This window comes from Ambystoma mexicanum, chromosome 3q (genome assembly GCF_040938575.1).
Source record: "Ambystoma mexicanum isolate Mex_15411 chromosome 3q, UKY_AmexF1_1, whole genome shotgun sequence".
Lineage (NCBI taxonomy): Eukaryota > Metazoa > Chordata > Amphibia > Caudata > Ambystomatidae > Ambystoma > Ambystoma mexicanum.
Window position 1 is genome coordinate 18664170 of NC_090926.1, and position 19844 is coordinate 18684013.

General features: G+C 46.7%; 1 protein-coding gene across 1 annotated transcript in view; it reads left to right on the forward strand.

Moving 5' to 3' along the window:
- Positions 1 to 1141: 1141 nt before the first annotated feature.
- Positions 1142 to 19844, forward strand: part of CBX7 (chromobox 7) — a 441750-nt gene continuing 423047 nt past the window's right edge. Inside the window, exons 1-2 of the mRNA XM_069652955.1 lie at positions 1142 to 1645; positions 3239 to 3282. Coding sequence (XP_069509056.1) covers positions 1577 to 1645; positions 3239 to 3282 — 113 coding nt within the window. The 5' untranslated portion in view covers positions 1142 to 1576. The remainder of the gene's footprint in view (positions 1646 to 3238; positions 3283 to 19844) is intronic.

Genomic DNA, 19844 nt, shown 5'->3' on the forward strand with positions numbered 1-19844 from the left:
GGCGATGTGCATTGGGGCAAGGCACTTTGGAGCATATGCTGTGGGATTGTGTTAAATTGAAGGATTTCTGGAATGGGATCGTGAAGGTAATGAATGCTGTTGTGGGGGAAGAGATGGAATACAACTTTGAAACATTGATCCTAGGTGAAACTGTACTGCTGGAAGACTTGAGTGATGGCCAAATCACCTGGATTATGAGAGGAGCAGCAGTGGCAAAGAGATTGATACTAAGTGCATGGAAGTCAGCTGACTTTATGAACTGGCGCAAATGGATGGAAGGAATGTACAAAATTTGCAACATTGAACGAGTAAATTACATGCTGCAAAAGAAAGTTTCAACATTCTAGAAGATCTGGGGGCCTTTTTTGGATTTGAATATGTCATTAGAAGGGGTTTGATTTGAGGACTGCAAGAGAGATGTATTTCTTGGAATTATTATATTATTGTATGGTATTGATTTGAGGATTACAGAAAGGCTTTGTAGTTTTTGGAATTATTATAGGGTTTTGAAAGGATTAAAGGTTAAAAGAAGAACCCCTCTTTTGTTTTATAATTTATTATTTATTTTTTTTTCTTCTCCTCTTTCTTTATACTTTAGTATTTTTTGATATATGGAGGGTGGGTTGGGTTTGGAGGTATTGGGTTTTGTTTGTGTTGTGAAATGATTCATTGATGTGAACATTGTTTTTGGTATTGTATTGTATTATAGTTTTGGGAAAATAATAACATTTGTTGAAAAGAAAACTGGAATATAATATTAAAAGCAGTAATAGAGCATGTGTGTGTACAAAATATGTGTGTGTATGAAAAATCCCCTTCCCAATCCACACCATGTACTCACAAGCCTCTTTGCATTGAAATCATGTGGCAATAAGAAGTATGAGGCGGGTGAGGGCAAGATAACCTCTATCAAGAGACAGCTCAGTTGGTCGAACGGCCCCCTCTCAACACACTGCATAAAACTCGTTTCGAATCTTGTCGTGGAGTCCAATCGTATGCTTTTAGGCAAAGCCGCGCTATAAAAAAAAATACACTGCACTGCTGGCGATAGAAAAACAGCCAGCGCCGCCGCCTTCCCGTCTTGCTCGTGAGGGAGAAGATGACGTTAGACGCTACGTGCCCAGAGTCGCATAGTCACGTGAAGAAGAGTAGGCGGGGCGTCGTTGTTTTGGTCCGTTTTTCGGATGACAACTAGCTACTACCTTGGTGGAATTGCTGTTTACGCTGCAAAAATAGGCTGCAGGCGCTCAAAAGCACGCTAAGCGCTGTACTCACGCACTGCAATTGCAAGGAATTGGAGAAGAGTTTTTCCAGGCGTCCTTTGGATAGAAGGCCTCCGCCAAGCAGGCATTCTTAGGGGGTGTGTCACCCCGAGCTAAACATTGCGGCCCTTGCCTTAGCAGGGCTCTGCCCTGTCCTGCCCCTGTCCGCACCTCCGCTTCTCTCCTGTGCATTGCAGCCATCCTGCACAATTGAACCACTGAGCCTCTTCCCGCCCTTCCGGGCTCTTTCCCGATTCCCAGTACCGCGCAGTGAGCCTTTGCCGCCGCCCCGCGCTTCCAGCCCAGACTGGTGCATGGAGCTGTCAGCCATTGGAGAGCAAGTGTTTGCTGTAGAAAACATCCGCAAGAAGCGCATCAGGAAGGTGAGGATGGGATGCATGTTTCCTGCAGGACCCCGATCCTCTTGGTGTGACTGTCCCTGTTTCCAAGAGCCTCGCCTCTTTCCGTTGTAGTCCTTAGCAGTAACGGATCATTCATTTCATGTTGGCCTTTCCTATCTGACCCACACATGCTCTACTTCCCCCACCATTTCAGCTAGGCCTTCTCCATCTGTCTCAAAGGAGCTTTACCTCATGCTCTTGTGCCATTCACTGGGTTCCTTGACGCAACCCTCACATGGGCTTCTGTATCACAAGGCGTTTTTGCTGTTTTGTGCAGTGTCACTTTTCCACCATCCCTTCCTCAACTGCTGTCGTTCACAATCGGGTGCCACATCTGTTTTATGTTTATTAGGGCATGTTGCGTCCTTTACCCTTGCCAGTTGTGTGGTAGCTCACTTTGTCGTCATCCCACTAACTCCAGTGGTTCTTTTGAGCTCAGCCCCACCAACACATGGTCTTCGCTTACATTTTGCAATTTAGTCAATTTTACCACCACGTGAACCTTCTACCCACCCACTTCCTAAAAGACCACAGAGCACATATGGTTACTATCTCCACCAGGTGATGTTTCAAGCCTATGTTTCCCCTCTACCTCATAACTAGCGATCTGCCCTTTTCTTTTAAATGTTCTTGCCAGCCTTCTCATTTGAGCTTTTTTCTTTATCATACCCCCTATCTTCCCTCGTTTGTCAAGACCCCCGATATGTCTCACCCACTGACATAGGGCAAATAATATTTAGGTACCTCCGTGGCCATCCTTGTGATACATCCTGCATTCAGAATGCTTCAGGTTAGGAGGGAGTCATGTGAGTCTTCCACCTAGGATGTCCACATAGGTCTGTGGCGGTATGGAGGAGAGTACTGCCGCAATCTTGGAACCAACTAGCAAAGTCCTAAACTGCAAAGGACTCAGAATGGGCAGGATGATATCGGTGTTATAAAGGCGGTTGAGTTACAATGAACCCAGGCGTTCAAGAGAGGCCAGGATGAAGGCCACAAACAGTTGGGCACTTGCTGTATCCGTTTTCAGGAGGAATTATTAGGTTTGATTTTTATCTTGAAGAATGTACCTTGCAGGTTGAATGGAGTTGAGATTTATGAGAGCAGCATTGCTGGGGTGTTGATGTAAAAACGTTGCTTGGAATAAATAAACATGTACTCGATAGTTATTGCAACTTATGTTTGATCTTCCACTCTTCAGTGTTTCTCTACCATCTCCTGTCTCCATCATTCCCCTCAACCGTGTCTGCTCCTCGTAGGTTTTTCCGATTGCAGAAGTAGTAGTTCAGGCAGCAGCCAAAATTCCATTTATACTGGCCCTTTTACAAATACAGAACGTCACTTAAGCAGGTTTCTACGTTGGTAAAGCAGTCTTTTGAAAAGGTTGGCACCAAGCCACCGCTTGCACCTGGGGTATCCTGCAATGAACCACCAAATCCGATGCATGCTGTTCTCTCTCCCCCCCCTCACCCCCTCCAAATCTCATTGTATATGTGTACCTTAAGCTCTAGTGCTTTCCGACTATTACCAATCCCCCCATTTACACCTACCTTCTTTCTCTTTCTCTTTCTCCAGGGAAAAGTGGAGTATTTGGTGAAGTGGAAAGGATGGCCTCCAAAGTAAGACCTGTTTCATTTATAATATCTTCTTCTCCATAACATTTACACCCTCTGCCTTTATAATGATTTAAAAAGGTCACTCGGTTTAACAAGTTTTTATAACCGATCATAACATTTGTTTAAACAAATCTGTTGCTCTACTATCAATGTTTTTTCTTATGAAAACTCTTTGCATCCACCTTATTACTAAGCTAATTGCTCTTCTTACTTCGGTTATCTTCTGCTTTCCAACTGTCTTCAATCCTTGTAACAGGAAGTGACATCTTAGGAGGAAGTGCACCGTACAGATCCATTATATCAGTAAAAGTGAAAAGTAAAATTATTCCCATTCCACTTTCCACGCCTAGTAATCCTGCTCCACCTCCCATGCTGTAGACTGCCATTACCTGGTGATGCTGCCCTTTCACAGATTCGTATCTTGTGCCCCCAACCCATAGATGCATGCACCTCATGTAACATTGACATATTCACACGGTGAACCTGTCGCCATTATACGCCATACTAGTAACAGATTTGTACGTTTGTCCATGATTTGTTCGAATGGGAAGTGCCCAAGGGAGAAAACAACGAAAGCCATTAAAATGCAAATTACTTTAGGTTTTTCCTCCTGCTGATGTTTCTGGCAACCCGCTACCCCACCACCCACTTACTTAACCTTTTGGCGGCACACTTCGCTGTATGCCGCTGACTGCTACATTCCTCTGCGGCGTTGGTTCCCTTCACTTGCGTGCATTGGAGTTGGCACTACAGGGTCTTATACCGCTCCCCTTGTTCACTATAACCAAATCAGAAATTTATTTGACCTTTTTGGCTGGTCGTAATTTTCGTTCAGCCGAAATTCAAATAAATGTCCCATTCATTATTATTTTTATTTCTCTGCCATTTCTACAGATTCTGACTTGTACTGTTACTCCTCCATCACCTACTTCTATTATTGGTACCACTGCTATTGTCCCCCTACATTTATTACTACTAGTAGTGATCTTAATAAAAGTATGATTATTATGTGTGTAAAGGTGGAGCTGTTCCAAAATGAAAGACAAAAAATAGAGTAGATGAACTGCAAGAAGAACACAGCTTCATATGCGGAACTGCTTGGAGAGAGCATGCAGCATAAAAATTGGATACAGTCTCACATGCTCATTTGGGGCCAAACTATTTAAATCTGCAAACCACACATTTACAATAATTCAAAACCTAAGAATGTCTAACTACGTGTCACAAAACGGCTCCTGCTCACTCAATGGCAGATCCACTCCCCGAGAAATCCCCACCCTCAAACCATGACCTCATTTATGTTTCGGACCATGTACTTATTGGCTGGCCCCTAAGAGGCATTCCTGACAAAGAAGCTCTGTACTAATTCGCGTCTCACTGAGATTTGACCAATGGGGATGTGGGAAACAATAGGGAGGGCAGATATGATCCAAAGCCCCTGAACGTTATAATTTGATTTCTCTGTTCTCCAAGACTTTCCCGCTATCTTTTTGTAGAACAGACAAGCTGAGGCATCGCTGTTCAAATTTAATTTTGTCTATTTTCTTCAAATTATCAAGGCAGTTGCATCATAAAAACTGGGCTTTTGGGGACACTGTGTTCTCGCTCTAACTTTGTACATTGGTACTAATGCCATGTCATGTCCTTGGTGTATTATTTTGCCTTGGATGGCACCTGCTTGTCTGGAATTGAGTTCCAAGTTACGGGAGCATCTTCCTTTGCAACAAACATCTTGACCATGCAGCGCTTGCACTAAACACAAAATAAAATTCAAGTGGCTTTAGTTCTGAAAAGCAAGTTGGCAAAATAACATGATGACATTCGCGGCCTGTAACCCTGATGTTATGCTGAAATGGCTGTTATTTTGCTCAGAAGGATCGCGTGCAGCTCACATTATCCAACACAAACTTCATAATGGGGGCATGTCTCAACTCTATGAACTATATAACACTGCTCATAAAGTAAAACTATATATATTACAAGGGTGCAGAAGTAAGACTCTGACAGAGGGTCCATACTCTCGCCCTAGCTGTAAGAGCGGTTTCCCTGCCTCAGCTAAAATAACTAGTCAGAATGTCCAAAGCAAAAGTCCTAATGTCAGAATCCTAACTCTGTTCTAGGCTAACTTAATCAAAAGGGATCTCTACTTGGTCCAGAGGAATGACTCCCTTGCCCCGGACAAAGGGCAGTTCTTGGCTTGGTAGTTTTCCCATGTCAGTTGCAACTGCTCCTCAGCCTTTCTCAGGCTTCATACACAGTTCCTCAGCTTTTGGGGGAATGTCTCCCTTCCTCGGCCCTCCTAAGGCTTACGATTCTCTGGGGGTCCTAGGCACTTGTTGGCAGCTTTGGTTTCCTCTCACCATGTACTGCGACGAAGAACAGCCCGGATGTACTCCCTGAGCTGTGATGGGTCCCTCACCCTGGTGCGCAGACCTGGTTTCCTCTCGCCAGGTACAAGAACAGCTTGGATGTACTTCCCAGGCTGTGGTGTCCCACAAAGACTTGGTTAGCTCGCATGCCATGTACTGCATGGACTTTTCATTAGATTTCCAATCTCTTCGTGGGCGCGAGTCCCAGACTCTCCATTTTGACTTTCGTTTCCCACCTTGCATGCTCAGTTCACTCTCCTGCCACGCCTAAGCACAAGCCCATGTCCTTTTTTCCATTTTTTCCACGGCTTCACGGTCCCAGACATTACTTTCCCAGCCTCTTAGTTCGTGCCACGACCTCCCTGTGCCTCTCAGAGCACCCACATACCTTGGTTGGTTTGTTTGTTTTATTATTTATATAGCGCACCAGACCCAGGGGTATTCGGGCGCGAAGGCAGCAAGAGGGTTGTTCAGCTTAGGTTACATGTTGAAGATTGGACATATTGGTACAGCTGCGGTTACAATGCTGTAGACAAGTGATGTCGGGGAATCACAGAAATATATACAATAAGTTTACAAGAATACAGGTGTAACATATAAATAGAACAGGTCAAATATACAAAATATACATGAGATCCCAGATGACATTAGGGTGAGGTTAGGCATCATGAGCTTTTAGCCGTTGAATCAGATTGGATCTGAATTGCCGGTAGGGGAGATCTTCCCTTAGAGCCGGGGGAAGGGAGTTCCAATATTGTGCTGCTTTAACAGCGAAGCTGCTCCCACCAGATTTAGTGAGTTTGAATCTGGGTACTAGTAAAAGGTTGGAGTTGGCTTTCCTTAAGGGGCGAGAGGCTGTTTGTCTGGTGAATCTGTCTGAGATATTGTGGGGCTACTTGGTTAAGGCACTTGTGTGTAAGGGATGCTTTTGTTAAGGAGGATTTTGTCTTTAGTGGAGAGCCAGTTGGTAGATCTCCTGAGGTCTGAAATATGGGCATTTTTAGGGAAGTTTAGGGCGGCTCTAAGGGCATTATTTTGAAGAATCTGTATTTTGGCGGTGATGTATTTATTGCTACCTACATAGAGGGCGTTGCAGTAGTCGAGTTTCGACAGGATTAATGCTCTTGCTAGTGTGACGCAGTTATTGGGAGAGAGGAAGGGCTTGGCTGCTCTGATTAACTTGCAGGTGTAGGAGGTGGCTGAGGTCATGGCACTCACTTGTTTACCAAAGGTGAGCGTGGAGTCTATATAGAAGCCCAGGGTTTTAACTACTCTGGCCACCGTAATGGTGTTGTTGTCAATTATGAAGGAGTCATAGTTGGGACCTAGTTTTTTGATGTTGGAGGAGGTGCCTAGAATGAGGAGTTCAGTTTTGTCATCATTCAGGCATAGACCGTGGGAGGCCATCCATGCCTGGATGATGAGGTAGATTCTGTTCACAAAGGCCAAATCCTTGTCATAATCTCCCGTCAACGGGATGAGGATCTGTGTATCATCTGCATAGTTAGTGTAGGTGATACCTAGATCGTCTAGATCATCGAAAAGGGGCTTTGTGAAGATATTGTAAAGGGTAGGGGATACACATGATCCTTGGGGTACGCCACAAGAAATAGGTGCGGGGTCTGCAGCTGCTAGAGGAGAGAAGACTCGCATTGTCCTGTTGTCTAAGAAGGACTGGATCCATGCAACTGCTTCATGGGAGAAGCAGGCTGCCGTGACCAGGTGATTGCAAAGTATTGCATGGTCTACCAGGTCAAATGCGGCAGAAAGGTCGAGGAGTAGTAGGAGTGAGGTCGTACCTTTATCTCTTAGTGTGTCTATTTGGGCCTTAAGGTCTAGGAGTGCAGTCTCAGTCCCATGCTGTGGTCTGAAGCTGGACTGTCGAACTCCTAGGAGATGGTTTAGTTCTAGATGGTGCTGAATTTGTAAGTACGCTACTTTGTCTAGGATTTTCAGCAGGAACGGCACAGTGGTTATAGGGCGGTAGTTAGTTGGGATGGAGGGGTCCAAGGTTTGCTTTTTGAGGAGAGGGAGGACCCAGGATTGTTTCAGATTGCTAGGTATGGTACCTGATGTGAAAGAAGCGTTTATAAGTTTGGTAATGAAGGGTGAGAGTTCACGGGCGGCGTCTTTTATGATTTGGGCTGGACATGGGTCGCCCTGGCAGTTGGAGGGTTTGAGAGTGAGGATGACTTTCTCGACTTCTTTAGTGGATACTTTGCGAAAGTAGAAGGGAGGGATGTCTAGTGTTGGAGGAGAAGGGGTGGATTTCAGAGTTGGTAATGAGTTTGTGGTAACCTTGGAATGGGTGCCTGCGTTGACAATATTAGGGCCAATTATAGATGCTTTTTTGTTGTTGATTTTTGCCTGAAGCGTTGTTATCTTATTGGCAAGGGCATTCTGTATGCCTGTGCACCAGTTATTATCCTTGAGGCAGGAGTCGGGCGCTTGGATAGGGGATTCTACTTCCTTTAGAATGGAGAACAATTCTTTAGTGTTGGATTTGGCTTGGGTGATGCAGGTGTTGTAGGAAGTTTGTTTCGCAAGGAATATTTCTTTTTTGTAGAGGGTGGCTAGCTTCTTCAGGTTGTTTTTATTGATGTCTGAGGGGTCTGATCTCCAAGTTTTTTCACCGAGGCGGTTTTTTGTCTGAGGTCTTTCAATAGGGGTGTGAACCAGGTATTTAGGTGTTGGCGGGGTTTGCTCTTCCTAATTTTCAGTGGTGCGATAGTGTCCAGAGAGGCAAGCATCACTTAATTGTACTTTTCTACCATAGAGGCTGGGTCGGACTGGTCTGAGATGGAGTTTAAGGTGGGGAGAATGAGGGGAATAAGATTTTCCGGGGTGATGTTTTTTTTATTTCTGGTCGGTGCAGTAGGAGCTGGGATCCTATTGTTCATGGGTGTGGTGGCTTCTAGGGTGAAGGATAACAAGTGGTGGTCGGTCCATATATGAGGCACTATAGAGGTGATAGTGTTTGGGCAGTTATGTTCGGCAATCCAATCGAGGGACCTGCCTTGATGCATCGTCTGTGTGGGTGTCTGCTCCTCTGCGGTAGCTGGACTCGATCGCAGGGCTCCAGTGGCGTTCTGGAGCATCCCTCGCTCTGTGGCAGCTCTGTAGTCTTCGGCAGCAGGTCTTCTCTTCTGTGAGCTTGCCGGGTCTCAGGAATGCCCGGAATCTCAGTCTGTCTGCTGGCCATATGGTCCTCACGTCCTGGACCAGCCTCAGACTCTCTCCCTCCACTCTTGGCGTACCGGTCAGCTTCCCTTGCACTCCAGGTCCATGCTTGCCCTCGCTGCTCTTCCAGGGAGGGCTTGACCCTTTGCCAAGTCCTTCTTTACTTTTAGCACAGGTTCTTCCAATCGGTGGTCGGGAACCACTAGAATGGTCAATGTAGACTTGATGTACTCTGTATTGCTCGGTGCCTCCTTCTCATCTCAGTGCTAAGTGAGTGGTGAGGTTGTTACTCACCAAAGATCTTCCTCATCTCAGTACTCTCTACCTTTGCTGGTCTACAAAAGTAAATAATGTATGAGGGTAGGGGTGGAGAGAGGAGGTGAAGGAAAGGTGGGGTTATCCCATGAGATCCACCTGCTGAATTCCACCACCAGGGGGACTATCGTGTACTGGCCTGGCCTCGCCACCCTGGCCTCATGGGAAGTGGCACCCCCTTCGGAAGCAGTGACGACATCCTGGGATTCGTCACAAAATATAAAAAATGCCTGCAATAAGAAAAGCACTTTTACTTCAGGAAAGAAACACTCTGCCCTAATATCTATTAAAGGCCTTTGCTACATGTTTTTGAATACTTTACTGCAAGTATATTTCTGCTGAGTGCCTGTTGCTGCATGTATATTTAACTATCCTAAATCCTTACTATAATGATGCAACTTACATGTGTCTATTCAACAGCCACATCAGCATTAAAGGCCTAATATCTAGTCCGTAGGGGATTTCTCAACTTGTATGCGCTTAGAACGCTGAATCTGCGTATAACACCCACCCCTTTCATTAATTTATTGAACACCAACTGTGACTCATCTTCTTTGGCCCTATCAGTCATCTTTGGAGACGCAAACTTTATAAACTCCACGTAAGCCCTCACTGCTTGCTCCATATTCCTCTGGGGTGCATGACAAAAAAAATACAATCTACATCACAATCCACCATTCAGTGTACCCCGTGGAGTCTGGGGGTAGAGACAAAGTGTACTATGGGAACTAATCGGATGTTCCAACCTAATCATGCGATGTTCTATCTGGCCATTTTTCTGTCAAGTTGGTTTGTGACCGTATCTCGAGACAGGAGTGGAAAAATTGTCAGTGTTCGAGACATCTTGTTCCCCTTGGTCCCAACCCTGTACACCACGCCACCGCTATCTGGCACCCACAAAACACAATTATCAGTGCAATGGGGATAGGATAGGAAAAAAGTGCGCTGTGCTAGTTAGTCATCGTCGACCATGCCTGCTAGTCTTACTCCATGGCCACATTGAGGGTGCAACTTGGTAATGCTGGGCTCGTAGTGGAACAACTTATCCCTATCTTTGCACAAACTCCCCCTTGCATGGCTGTTATCATGTCCAGTACGTATCTGTTCTGCAGGATGGTCAGGCACAGTGCCCAAAGCTGCTCTTTGATGGCATTCAAACCTCTTTCCATTTGCCAACTGCATCAACTCCTAGTGTGTTATCTGGAGCCATATTGCTTTGGCTGTAGTGTGCACCCCTGGAGTAAGTAAGGAATTGAAAAATGCTGCCGTCTTGGAGCAGCGGCAGAACTCCTGGTATTTCCTTGAGCTTGTCTGACAATACCTTTTTTTTGAAAAATAATTATCCCTCTTATTCCTCGGCAAATAGACATTTCACTTTCTCTGTGAGGTCGCGTTTCTCATTCTGCTGTGCATTTTGAGTGACCTCCTAGTATGTGTCCGATACAGTTCCTTAACAGCTGGATGTTCATTAAATAGGCTAAGATGATTTTTGGTACCACAACATTTGGGGAATGTAAAGTGATGAGTACATATGCTGTGCCAATATGGTGGTAGTTCAGCATATGCGTTGGCCCCACAAGCCCAAAAATGGTCCATTAATGCGTCAGTCAAACCTCGTAGGCCTGGAAGATCAAGTTTAACCTCGCAGTTCGTGTTCTCGCCAACGACGTATTAGCCCCTCGCTCTGAAAAATAAAGATGGCCTGGTAAACGCATGTATTGGCTTCTTCTCATTGAGCCATCTCAGTAAGTAAAATTATCGTCCCATATTTCATAACCTTTTTTGTTAACTCTGAGCACCTCTTCCCTATCAATCCCATTGGGCTACATCCAATCAACCCATTTACGCATTCATGTTGATAGTATATTGAACCACTTATTGCAATGCGTGCCCTTTTCATATACCAAGGATTGACCCGGCATGTGTCCTTATCGGCACAGTAAATATAGTGTGGTGTTGAAATGCTTATGTCCCCTTTTCTTGCCCGCTCAGTTTTATAGTACACTAAGACAGCCTGTTTCTTCCTGTTCCGCCATTTCCTTTATACTTATATAATTGTTATCTTGAACCACCTCACCCTCTTGTACCCATTGTATCTGAGCTTTATGTCCCTGAAACATCTCCCTAATCTGGCTAAAGGCTAAATGAGTTGTGTATTGTGTTTGTCTGGTGGTATCTCTTGCAGGATGAAGGGCTTGGGTGGGCCCGCAGTGTGCGGTATTAATGGCCACCCATAGCATGTGCCATCTGCACTCTATCTTCCCACCATCCGCACATGTTGTCGCTATCTTTGCGAGGCTTAGCTCTAATGCTTTTGAAAGACAATTCTCAGGAATCCCCATTTGTTTCTGATCCTTGTCATGCTAACATTTTCTGAAACCATTATAGGAATATTACTAGAATCCCAGTAACCCCATTCAAAAATAAAAAGCAGGAAAAAAAAAGGATAGAAACAGAAAATACAACATCCGTCTCATCATGTTCCCTCTGGCTTTCTTCGGATGCAATAAGGAAGAGAAACTTTTTTTGAGGTGAAAAAAATGATTGTGAAAACATGATTACTTCCCTCGTGTGCCCCCCCTTTCTTATGCCGAAAGGGGGTTGGTGCTTTTGTCCACTCGGATATCCGCGGCTGTATCGTGGCTTCCTGCCATCACCTTCACCACTGTTGGAGTGGCAAAGGCCACATGGGCGGACGAACCACAGATATCGCCATTTCCTGGTGAAGTTGTGTGTGTGTGTGTATATATATTTCTGAGGCTTGTGGAATCTGCTTAGATCACATGCTGTGCATAGGGCGACATCTAGTGGAAGCTGCGGAGTATTACAGTTTGTTTTTCGAAACTTGAAAATGGGCGTCGACACAAGCGTGCCAGTAATACTATCCCTAGTGTGACGTCCACTGTACCCAAGATCCCTCACTCGTCTGGGATCCTCAGATTGTTTTTTTCCGCCATACTGGTCGGAAGCATTTTGCGGAGTCCCCTGGCCTTAGCCATACTTTTGCTAGAATTTAAAATAATAATCTATTGACATCCTTCGACACTCGATGCCGGCTGGAGAAGAAATCGACCGTCGGCTGCTGCACGACGGATTTGGGCCTCGGAAGGCCGCTGGCCTCGGCCCGGGCCTGGTAGGCCGTTGGCCTCGGCCCTGCAAGTAGGGAGAGTGGGGGGTGGTACATGCTCTACACTCTTGGTATATAGGTACACCTTATACATTTCCTACACTTAACAGCCCGCTGCCTCAAGGTGCGTATGGAGGGTACCCCTTTTCAATTCTGCCCCAAGTGCAATCGCAAATACCCTTGGGTTGACAGGCACGCCACGTGCAATCTCTGCTTGCCGAGGGACCACCCTGAAGCGAACTGCAGAGCGTGTAGTAGGTTTAAACCTAAGACACTTAAGGACCGTTCGACGAAGCGTTGGGCCCACCACGGCAGGCGGCCATGGCAGCGGAGGGCGCCTTCAGCGATGGCAGCGACGCCGTACTTTCGGACGGCGAGGGCATTACGGCGTCGAAAGACAGCCGAGCACAGGTCCCCGACCTCGGAAGGTCGTCCGGCAGGGCGGTTATGGGGAAGACCCCCGGCGACACAAGTGCTTCACATACTACACACACTAAACACACTAAGTCCAACCGAGACTCGACGACGTCGAGTTCTCGGAAAGAGGCACAGACAGAACGGTCCGATTCGGTATCCTCTGGGCGCTCTCGATCAAGATCGCCGCATGACTCCAGGCAATCATCCACTCTTGCCAAGAGTGCCTCGCTCCCTAGGCTAACAGAAGTTCGATCGTCGGAAGACGACGATGACCTCCACCCCCAGGCCGCGCTCCAGGAGTCGGAGCCCGCAATTAAAGCCAGCGAGACCCCACGCTCGAAGGACAGGGACACCTCTCCTGATCCTCGACGGCAGGCGTCGAAAAACTCCGGAGCCACTAAGGGATAGGGAAAACATTTTACTACGCACGGGGAGGGGGGAAAACAGCAGAAGAAACTACCTGTACATTCTTCCACACCTGTGAAACACTCCACCCCCCCTAAACAGACAGACAAGCCCAGGTCTGCTGATAGGTCCACAACCAGCAAAGCTACTCAAGATAAATCCCATAGACTTGCTGAGAGAGTCATTCCCAGTTCCAAAAAATGGTCCAGTGAAGACATAGATAGGGCCATGTCAAGAATGTCTTCTTTGACTGATTTTTATGATAAAAATCCAGAACATTTCCTCTCGTATGATCCACAAGGGGCCACACCCTCAGGCTCTACTGATCCTATCCCCCCGAGTAAGAAGGCCCGGTTTGAAACTCCAATGAGGTCCGAACCCTTCGAGGTACAACCTTACGCAAGGCCATACTCACGGTATCAAGGAGAGGATTCCTTTTGTGAAGACCATGATTTTGGGTTGATAGAAGAGCAAACCGGACGGCCTACTATGGGGATGATGAGGACCAGGAGGAAGAAGAGGATGACCCGGAAACATACAGAGTAGATTCCCCGGTAGAGAACGAAGCCCCGGTTACCGACTCCCCGGTCGATAACCAACCCCTCCTAAATGAGGTTCTCGCTCGCGCAGCAGAACATTTCCACATTGACACCCACGGTGTACAGGAGGAAAGGGACTTCGCAGAAGAGTTAGTGGGAGAAAGGAGGCCTGTTGCCCAGACCATCCCTATCCTTAAATCCATTCAGCGGAGAATAGATCCGTCCCTGGTGAACCCAAACCTCACCAGAGCAGTCCATCCCAGGATTGAAAAACTTTTCAGGACAGCTCAGTCTGACCCTCTCTATATAAGAGGACATCTGAAGCCAGACTCCTTAGTTGTCACCAACACTCGTAAGAGGGCTGGGACACCCTTGTCTTCGTCGGAAGCTCCTCCCGACAAGGAGAGCAAAAAACTATACGGTTTCGGCAGGAAGGTAGCCTCAACGTCCGCCTATCAAGCAAGGATTGCTAACTCCACCACCCTGTTGGCCAGCTACAACTGCCATCAGTGGGAAGAAGTCGCGGCTCTCATAGCCTCTGCTCCTGAACCGTTAAAGGGCCAATTAGCTCGGATTTCCGCAGAGGGTAGAGCCGTGTCTGGTTGTATTTTGAAAGCAACCTTCGACGCCGCGGACAACGCAGGCAGATTGATAGCAGAAGGTACTGTTATCAAGAGACATGCATGGTTACGGCAGTCTGGTTTTAAGGCAGAAACACAGGCATCATTGTTAGTCAAACCGGTGGAAGCCGATCTAATGTTTGGTAAGGCGGTCGAAGACGCACTGAAAAATGCCAAGGATGAATACGAGACACTCAAATCCCTTGGTCAGTTAACCAATAAACCCCCTAACCAGAGAGGGAATAGTAATTTTCGTCGCCCTCGCGGCCAAAATTCCCAGAGAGGATCTAACTATTCCCAGGGGCAGGGTACACAGTGGAACAACAACCAACAGCCTACCCAGGGTTACGGCAGAGGTAATAGGAGAGGTTGTGGTAAAGGCAGAGGCAGCCCCAGCAAGGGAGGCGGCACGCCTCCACCAAAGCAGTGACGCTGAGTTCTGGGTCCCTTCTCACGCAACCCCAGTAGGGGGACGCATTTCAAACTTCACCCAGGCTTGGGAAGGGATCACATCAGACAGATGGGTGCTGTCAACAGTATCCACGGGATATTGTATAGAGCTACTGCAGCGTCCCCGGAACCATCCTCCACGACAAAGAGTACACTCCTTAGAACATCAGAAGATTCTCCTCGAGGAGATCGCCATTCTTCTACAAAAGGACGCGATAGAACTCGTCCTGGGATACCAGGTAAACAAGGGTATTTATTCAACTTACTTCCTTGTGCCAAAGAAAGACTTGACAGTGCGCCCAGTATTGGACTTGCGGCCTGCCAACAAGTATGTCAAGCCCCAAAAATTTGGTATGACCACGCTACAAGAGGTAATCCCCCCTCCTAAAAAAGGGGGATTACATGGCAACCTTGGTTATGAAAGATGCTTATTTTCATATTTCCATGTTCTCAGCGCACAGAAAGTACTTGCGCTTCAAGGTGGACAGTCGGCACTACCAATTCAAGGTACTGCCCTTCGGGATAGCTTCAGCACCAAGGGTATTCACCAAGGTACTGGCGGTGGCGGCTGCACACCTACGCAGGGAGGCAATCCCAGTGTACCCTTATCTGGACGACTGGCTCATAACGGGGGAAACCCCAGGAATTTGCAGGACAAACATTCAAAGGACTAATGACCTCCTCCACGAGTTAGGCTTCTCAATCAATGAGAAGAAGTCAAGCCTGGTGCCAAGCACCTCAAAACAATTCCTAGGAGCAATCCTGGATACCCAGGAGGAGTTGACCTTTTCTTCAGAAGAAAGAATTCGGAACATACTACTGCAATTTCTGCATTATCAGTCCGGTCAACAAATAACGGTACGCAAAGCAATGCGTTTACTGGGCATGATGGCGTCATGCATTTACCTGGTCCCCCACGCGCGCCTGCGCATGCGTCCCATGCAGGAATGGTTGGCGAAACAGTGGTCTCAGGCAAGTGGTCAGTGGGACGATCTAGTGGTCGTTTCGCCAACACTGGTACAAAGCCTTCACTGGTGGACAAGAGAAAATATCGCACAGGGGAAACCCTTTTACGATCCCGAACTACAGGCAGTAGTCACTACAGATGCATGTCTGACGGGGTGGGGAGCTCACCATCTCCACCACACAGCTCAGGTTCTCTGGTCTCACTCAGTGGCCAAGAACTACATCAACCTGCTAGAGCTTCTGGCAGTATTCAGAGCGCTTCAGGCGTTCGAGCCCCACCTACTAAACCTGTCAGTGCAAATCCGGACGGACAGCACTACAGCCATGTTCTACCCGAACAAGCAAGGAGGGACTCGCTCGCCAAATCTGTCCAAGATTGCCCAGAAAATCTGGATATGGGCACTCAGACGGAACATCTTCCTGTCATCATGTTCCAGGGGAGCTCAATTCCCTAGCGGATGTTCTGAGCAGAGACTCCCTCCCAGAGGAACACGAATGGGTTCTTCAAAGAGAGGTCGTAGAAGATCTCTTCTCTCAGTGGGGTTTCCCCACTATAGACTTATTTGCCACAAGCGAAAACGGACCAGGCCCAGGATTTGCATCCAGGTTCCCCCAACCAGACTCCCAGGGGAACGCCCTGTGGATGAACTGGTCAGGGATGTTTGCGTACGCTTTTCCACCAACTCCTCTCATCAGGAAAGTGGTGAACAAGATGAACAGGGAGTCGATGATGCTCGTCCTAGTTGCTCCCATGTGGGCAAGACAACCGTGGTTCCCACACCTACGCAGGATGGCGGTGTGCGAGCCCATCAAACTTCCAGCCTGGTACAACCTACTGTCCCAGCACCAAGGTCAAACAGTGCACCAGCAACCCAACTCAATGAACCTGGCAGCATGGCTCCTGAGGTCATAGAGTTTGGACACCTCAATTTACCACAGAGGTGCATGGACATCCTAAAGGAAACCAAACACAAGGCACTGTTACTTTGACAAGTGGAAGAGGTTTGTTATCTGGTACCAGAATAGACAAATCAACCCAGTTGATTGCACTCCTTCCACTATTGTTACATACATGCTCCACCTGCTAGATGCAAGATTGGCTTTTAACTCACTAAAAGTACACCTGGCAGCCCTCTCGGCTTACACCACTTCCCATAGCAAGGTTTCGTGGTGGAAAGTGCCAGTAGTTAAAGCCTTCATGGAAGGAGTAAAGAGACTTCACCCTCCTATTTCAAACCCAGCACCAGGGTGGGACCTTAATGTGGCCAAGCTCATGGGCCCCCTTTTCGAACCCATGCATAAAAGCAGTCTCAAACACCTGACTTATAAAACCGCCTTCTTAGTAGCTATTACTTCTATAAGAAGGGTCAGTGAAATGCAGGCTCTGTCAGTGCAGGATCCCTTCTTTACTGTCCATAAAGACAAACTGGTTTTACGCACACACCCTAGGTTCTCGCCTAAATTTATATCAAAATTCCATGTAAACCAGTCCATCGAGCGTCCGGCTTTCTTCCAGAACCCGCAAAGCTCGGCTGAGGTGAAACTACACACCCTAGATGTGCGTAGGGTGGTCCTCTACTATGTAAATAAAACCAGACCGCTAAGGAAAACAGATCAACTGTTTGTCTCCGTAGCTACAGGCAGAGAGGGGGATCGCGTCTCTAAAGGTGCCACCTCGAAGTGGATTGTTAACTGTATCCAGCTGTGTTACTCACTCTCTGAAAAGACTCTGCCTTTTACTCCAAGGGCCCACTCTACTAGAGACATTGGGGCCACTCTGGCTTTCATTGCAAATGTACCCCTTGACACCATTTGCAAAGCAGCTACTTGGAGCTCTATTCACACTTTTACTCAGCATTACTGCATTGACACCCATTCCAAGGCAGATACACAAGTGGGACAAGCGGTTCTAAGACACTTATTTGCTCATGACCCTTCTCACATCCCACCTCCTTCTTCTGGTACTGCTCGCTAATCCATGCACAGCATGTGATCTAAGCAGATTCCCCAAGCCTCAGAAGGGATACATTACTCGCCGTAATCGTATTTCTGATGCTTGTATCTGCTTAGATTCACATGCGACCCACCCTTCCTCCCCTCCGAGAGAAGGCGCATGATTGATTGTAGTCTTACCTTTCTGTCTATCTGCTTGGATTATCTGTACTCATGCTACTCCTCATGCTACCTCATGTCAGAAAAAATACAATCTGAGGATCCTAGACGCGTGAGGGATCTTGGGTACAGTGGACGTCACACTAGGGATAGTATTACTGGCACGCCCTGTGTCGACGCCCATTTTCGAGTTTCGAAAAACAAACTGTAATACTCTGCAGCTTCCACTAGATGTCGTCCTATGCACAGCATGTGAATCTAAGCAGATACAAGCATCAGAAATATGATTACGGTGAGTAATGTATCCCATATATTCCCTGGATACAGCTGGGGTGGCTGCAACAAAGTCTCTTCTTCTTGCGCTGTTAGCTGTCCAGTTGAGGAGGATGCCGGCTGTATTCGATGAAGCCCCGCCTGCAGAGATTTAAACTTCAGAGAGTTGGTAAGCTCTCTGAGATAACCTTGAAATTCACTCCCCAATCCTTAGGCTAAACTATGCCCATCACCACGTCATTCGGGCTAAGGTGATGGTCAGAACCAGGCTGGTTTTACAAAGCAAAATGTGGCAGTGGCAAGCAGTAAAGCCAATTTTTGTCAAGCTTGTGACAAAGCTTTGCAATGCGTTCTTTACGCAGGCTATCGAGTCCCTCCACCACACCATTGCCTTGAGGATGATATGTTTAATGCCCAGTTTGATTTTCAACTCAAATGATTAAGTTGCATCTCTCTTGAATCTTTGGTGTTCCCGGAGCTATGCATCATCTTTGCTGTTAGATCCATCCCATGTTTTCTCTTGTTTTGTTTTTTGTGCGCACAGAGGCTGCAGGGCGAGTTGCGCCTTGTGACATAACTAAGTAGGGAAGTTACTTCTTTAAAGAAGTATTTGAAAAAAATGCGGTCCATTGTCGGACCTCAACACCTAACAAACACCCCACGGTGGGAGCTCCTCTCTGGCAAGGAATTTTGCCATATATTTAGCATCGGGACAGTTGCATGGGCCATCCTTGATCCAACAGTAAATTGGACACACCACAACGTTCAAATAACAAATACACCTTTCAGCCATATTCACATAATCCATATGGAGATACCCAGAGGGCACAGTAATGTCGCCATAATTGTTTTCAAAGTATGTCCTGCTGTATGGCATGTCACATAATTTGTAATGAATGCTACCACGTGCTCCTGCAAATTTGGCATTAACCGATCTGCTTGTATCTCTGCAGCAATGCTTTCTTTAGTAATGTGTGCGTGGTAATGCAGTTGTTCAAGAGCAATTGTTAGTAGTTCTTTTGGCATAATGGGCTTTCCTTAAATGTGTTGTCTCCATATTAAATCTGTGGGTGACGAGGAGCAGCCCCCTTTGTCCACAAATTGTTCTCCTGGGGAGGCTTTCCATGCTGTTATCTGGGCCACAGGCAGAGCATTGTATGGATCGGTCAGTTGTACCTGTTGCCGTGGCATATTGGTAAATGTGGAAACCTGTTCTGTAACATATGGTAAATCTGCTGCTTCTTTGGCTGCTGTATCTGCTACTTCAGTGCCCCAGGAAATGAAGTCTTTACCGTTGGTATGGGCAGCACACTTCACAACTGCTAATGCAGAAGCAAGTGGTCATACATCAATCAGGAAAGTAATTCTCTATGTTGAACCGGTGAGCCGTCAGACTTCCTAAAGCCTCTCCTTTTCCACCTTGCTAATCCAGAATGTGCTGTGATGTGACATATGCAGAACACCCTTTCAACATCTCGGTAGATGGCTTAAACAAGCATATATAAGGGGGGGGGGTCTTCTTTTTTTTTTTTTTTATAGGGGGCCAACCTGGGCGAGGACAAAAATGTAAGTACAAGGCAGAGACCCAGTTGGCTACCCTTGGATGTAGCAATAGTCGGGGACTTGCAATAAAACCAGTAATGTGGAAGAAACCATCTTTCTAAACATATATCAAAGACGGTAGAAACCGGAAATATAGAAAAATACAATTTATTAAGAAGCAAAGTAAAAAGCCACCAAATAGTGGTCTTCAAAAAAGGATCAATCGGAGAAAATCAAACAAATATTTCAT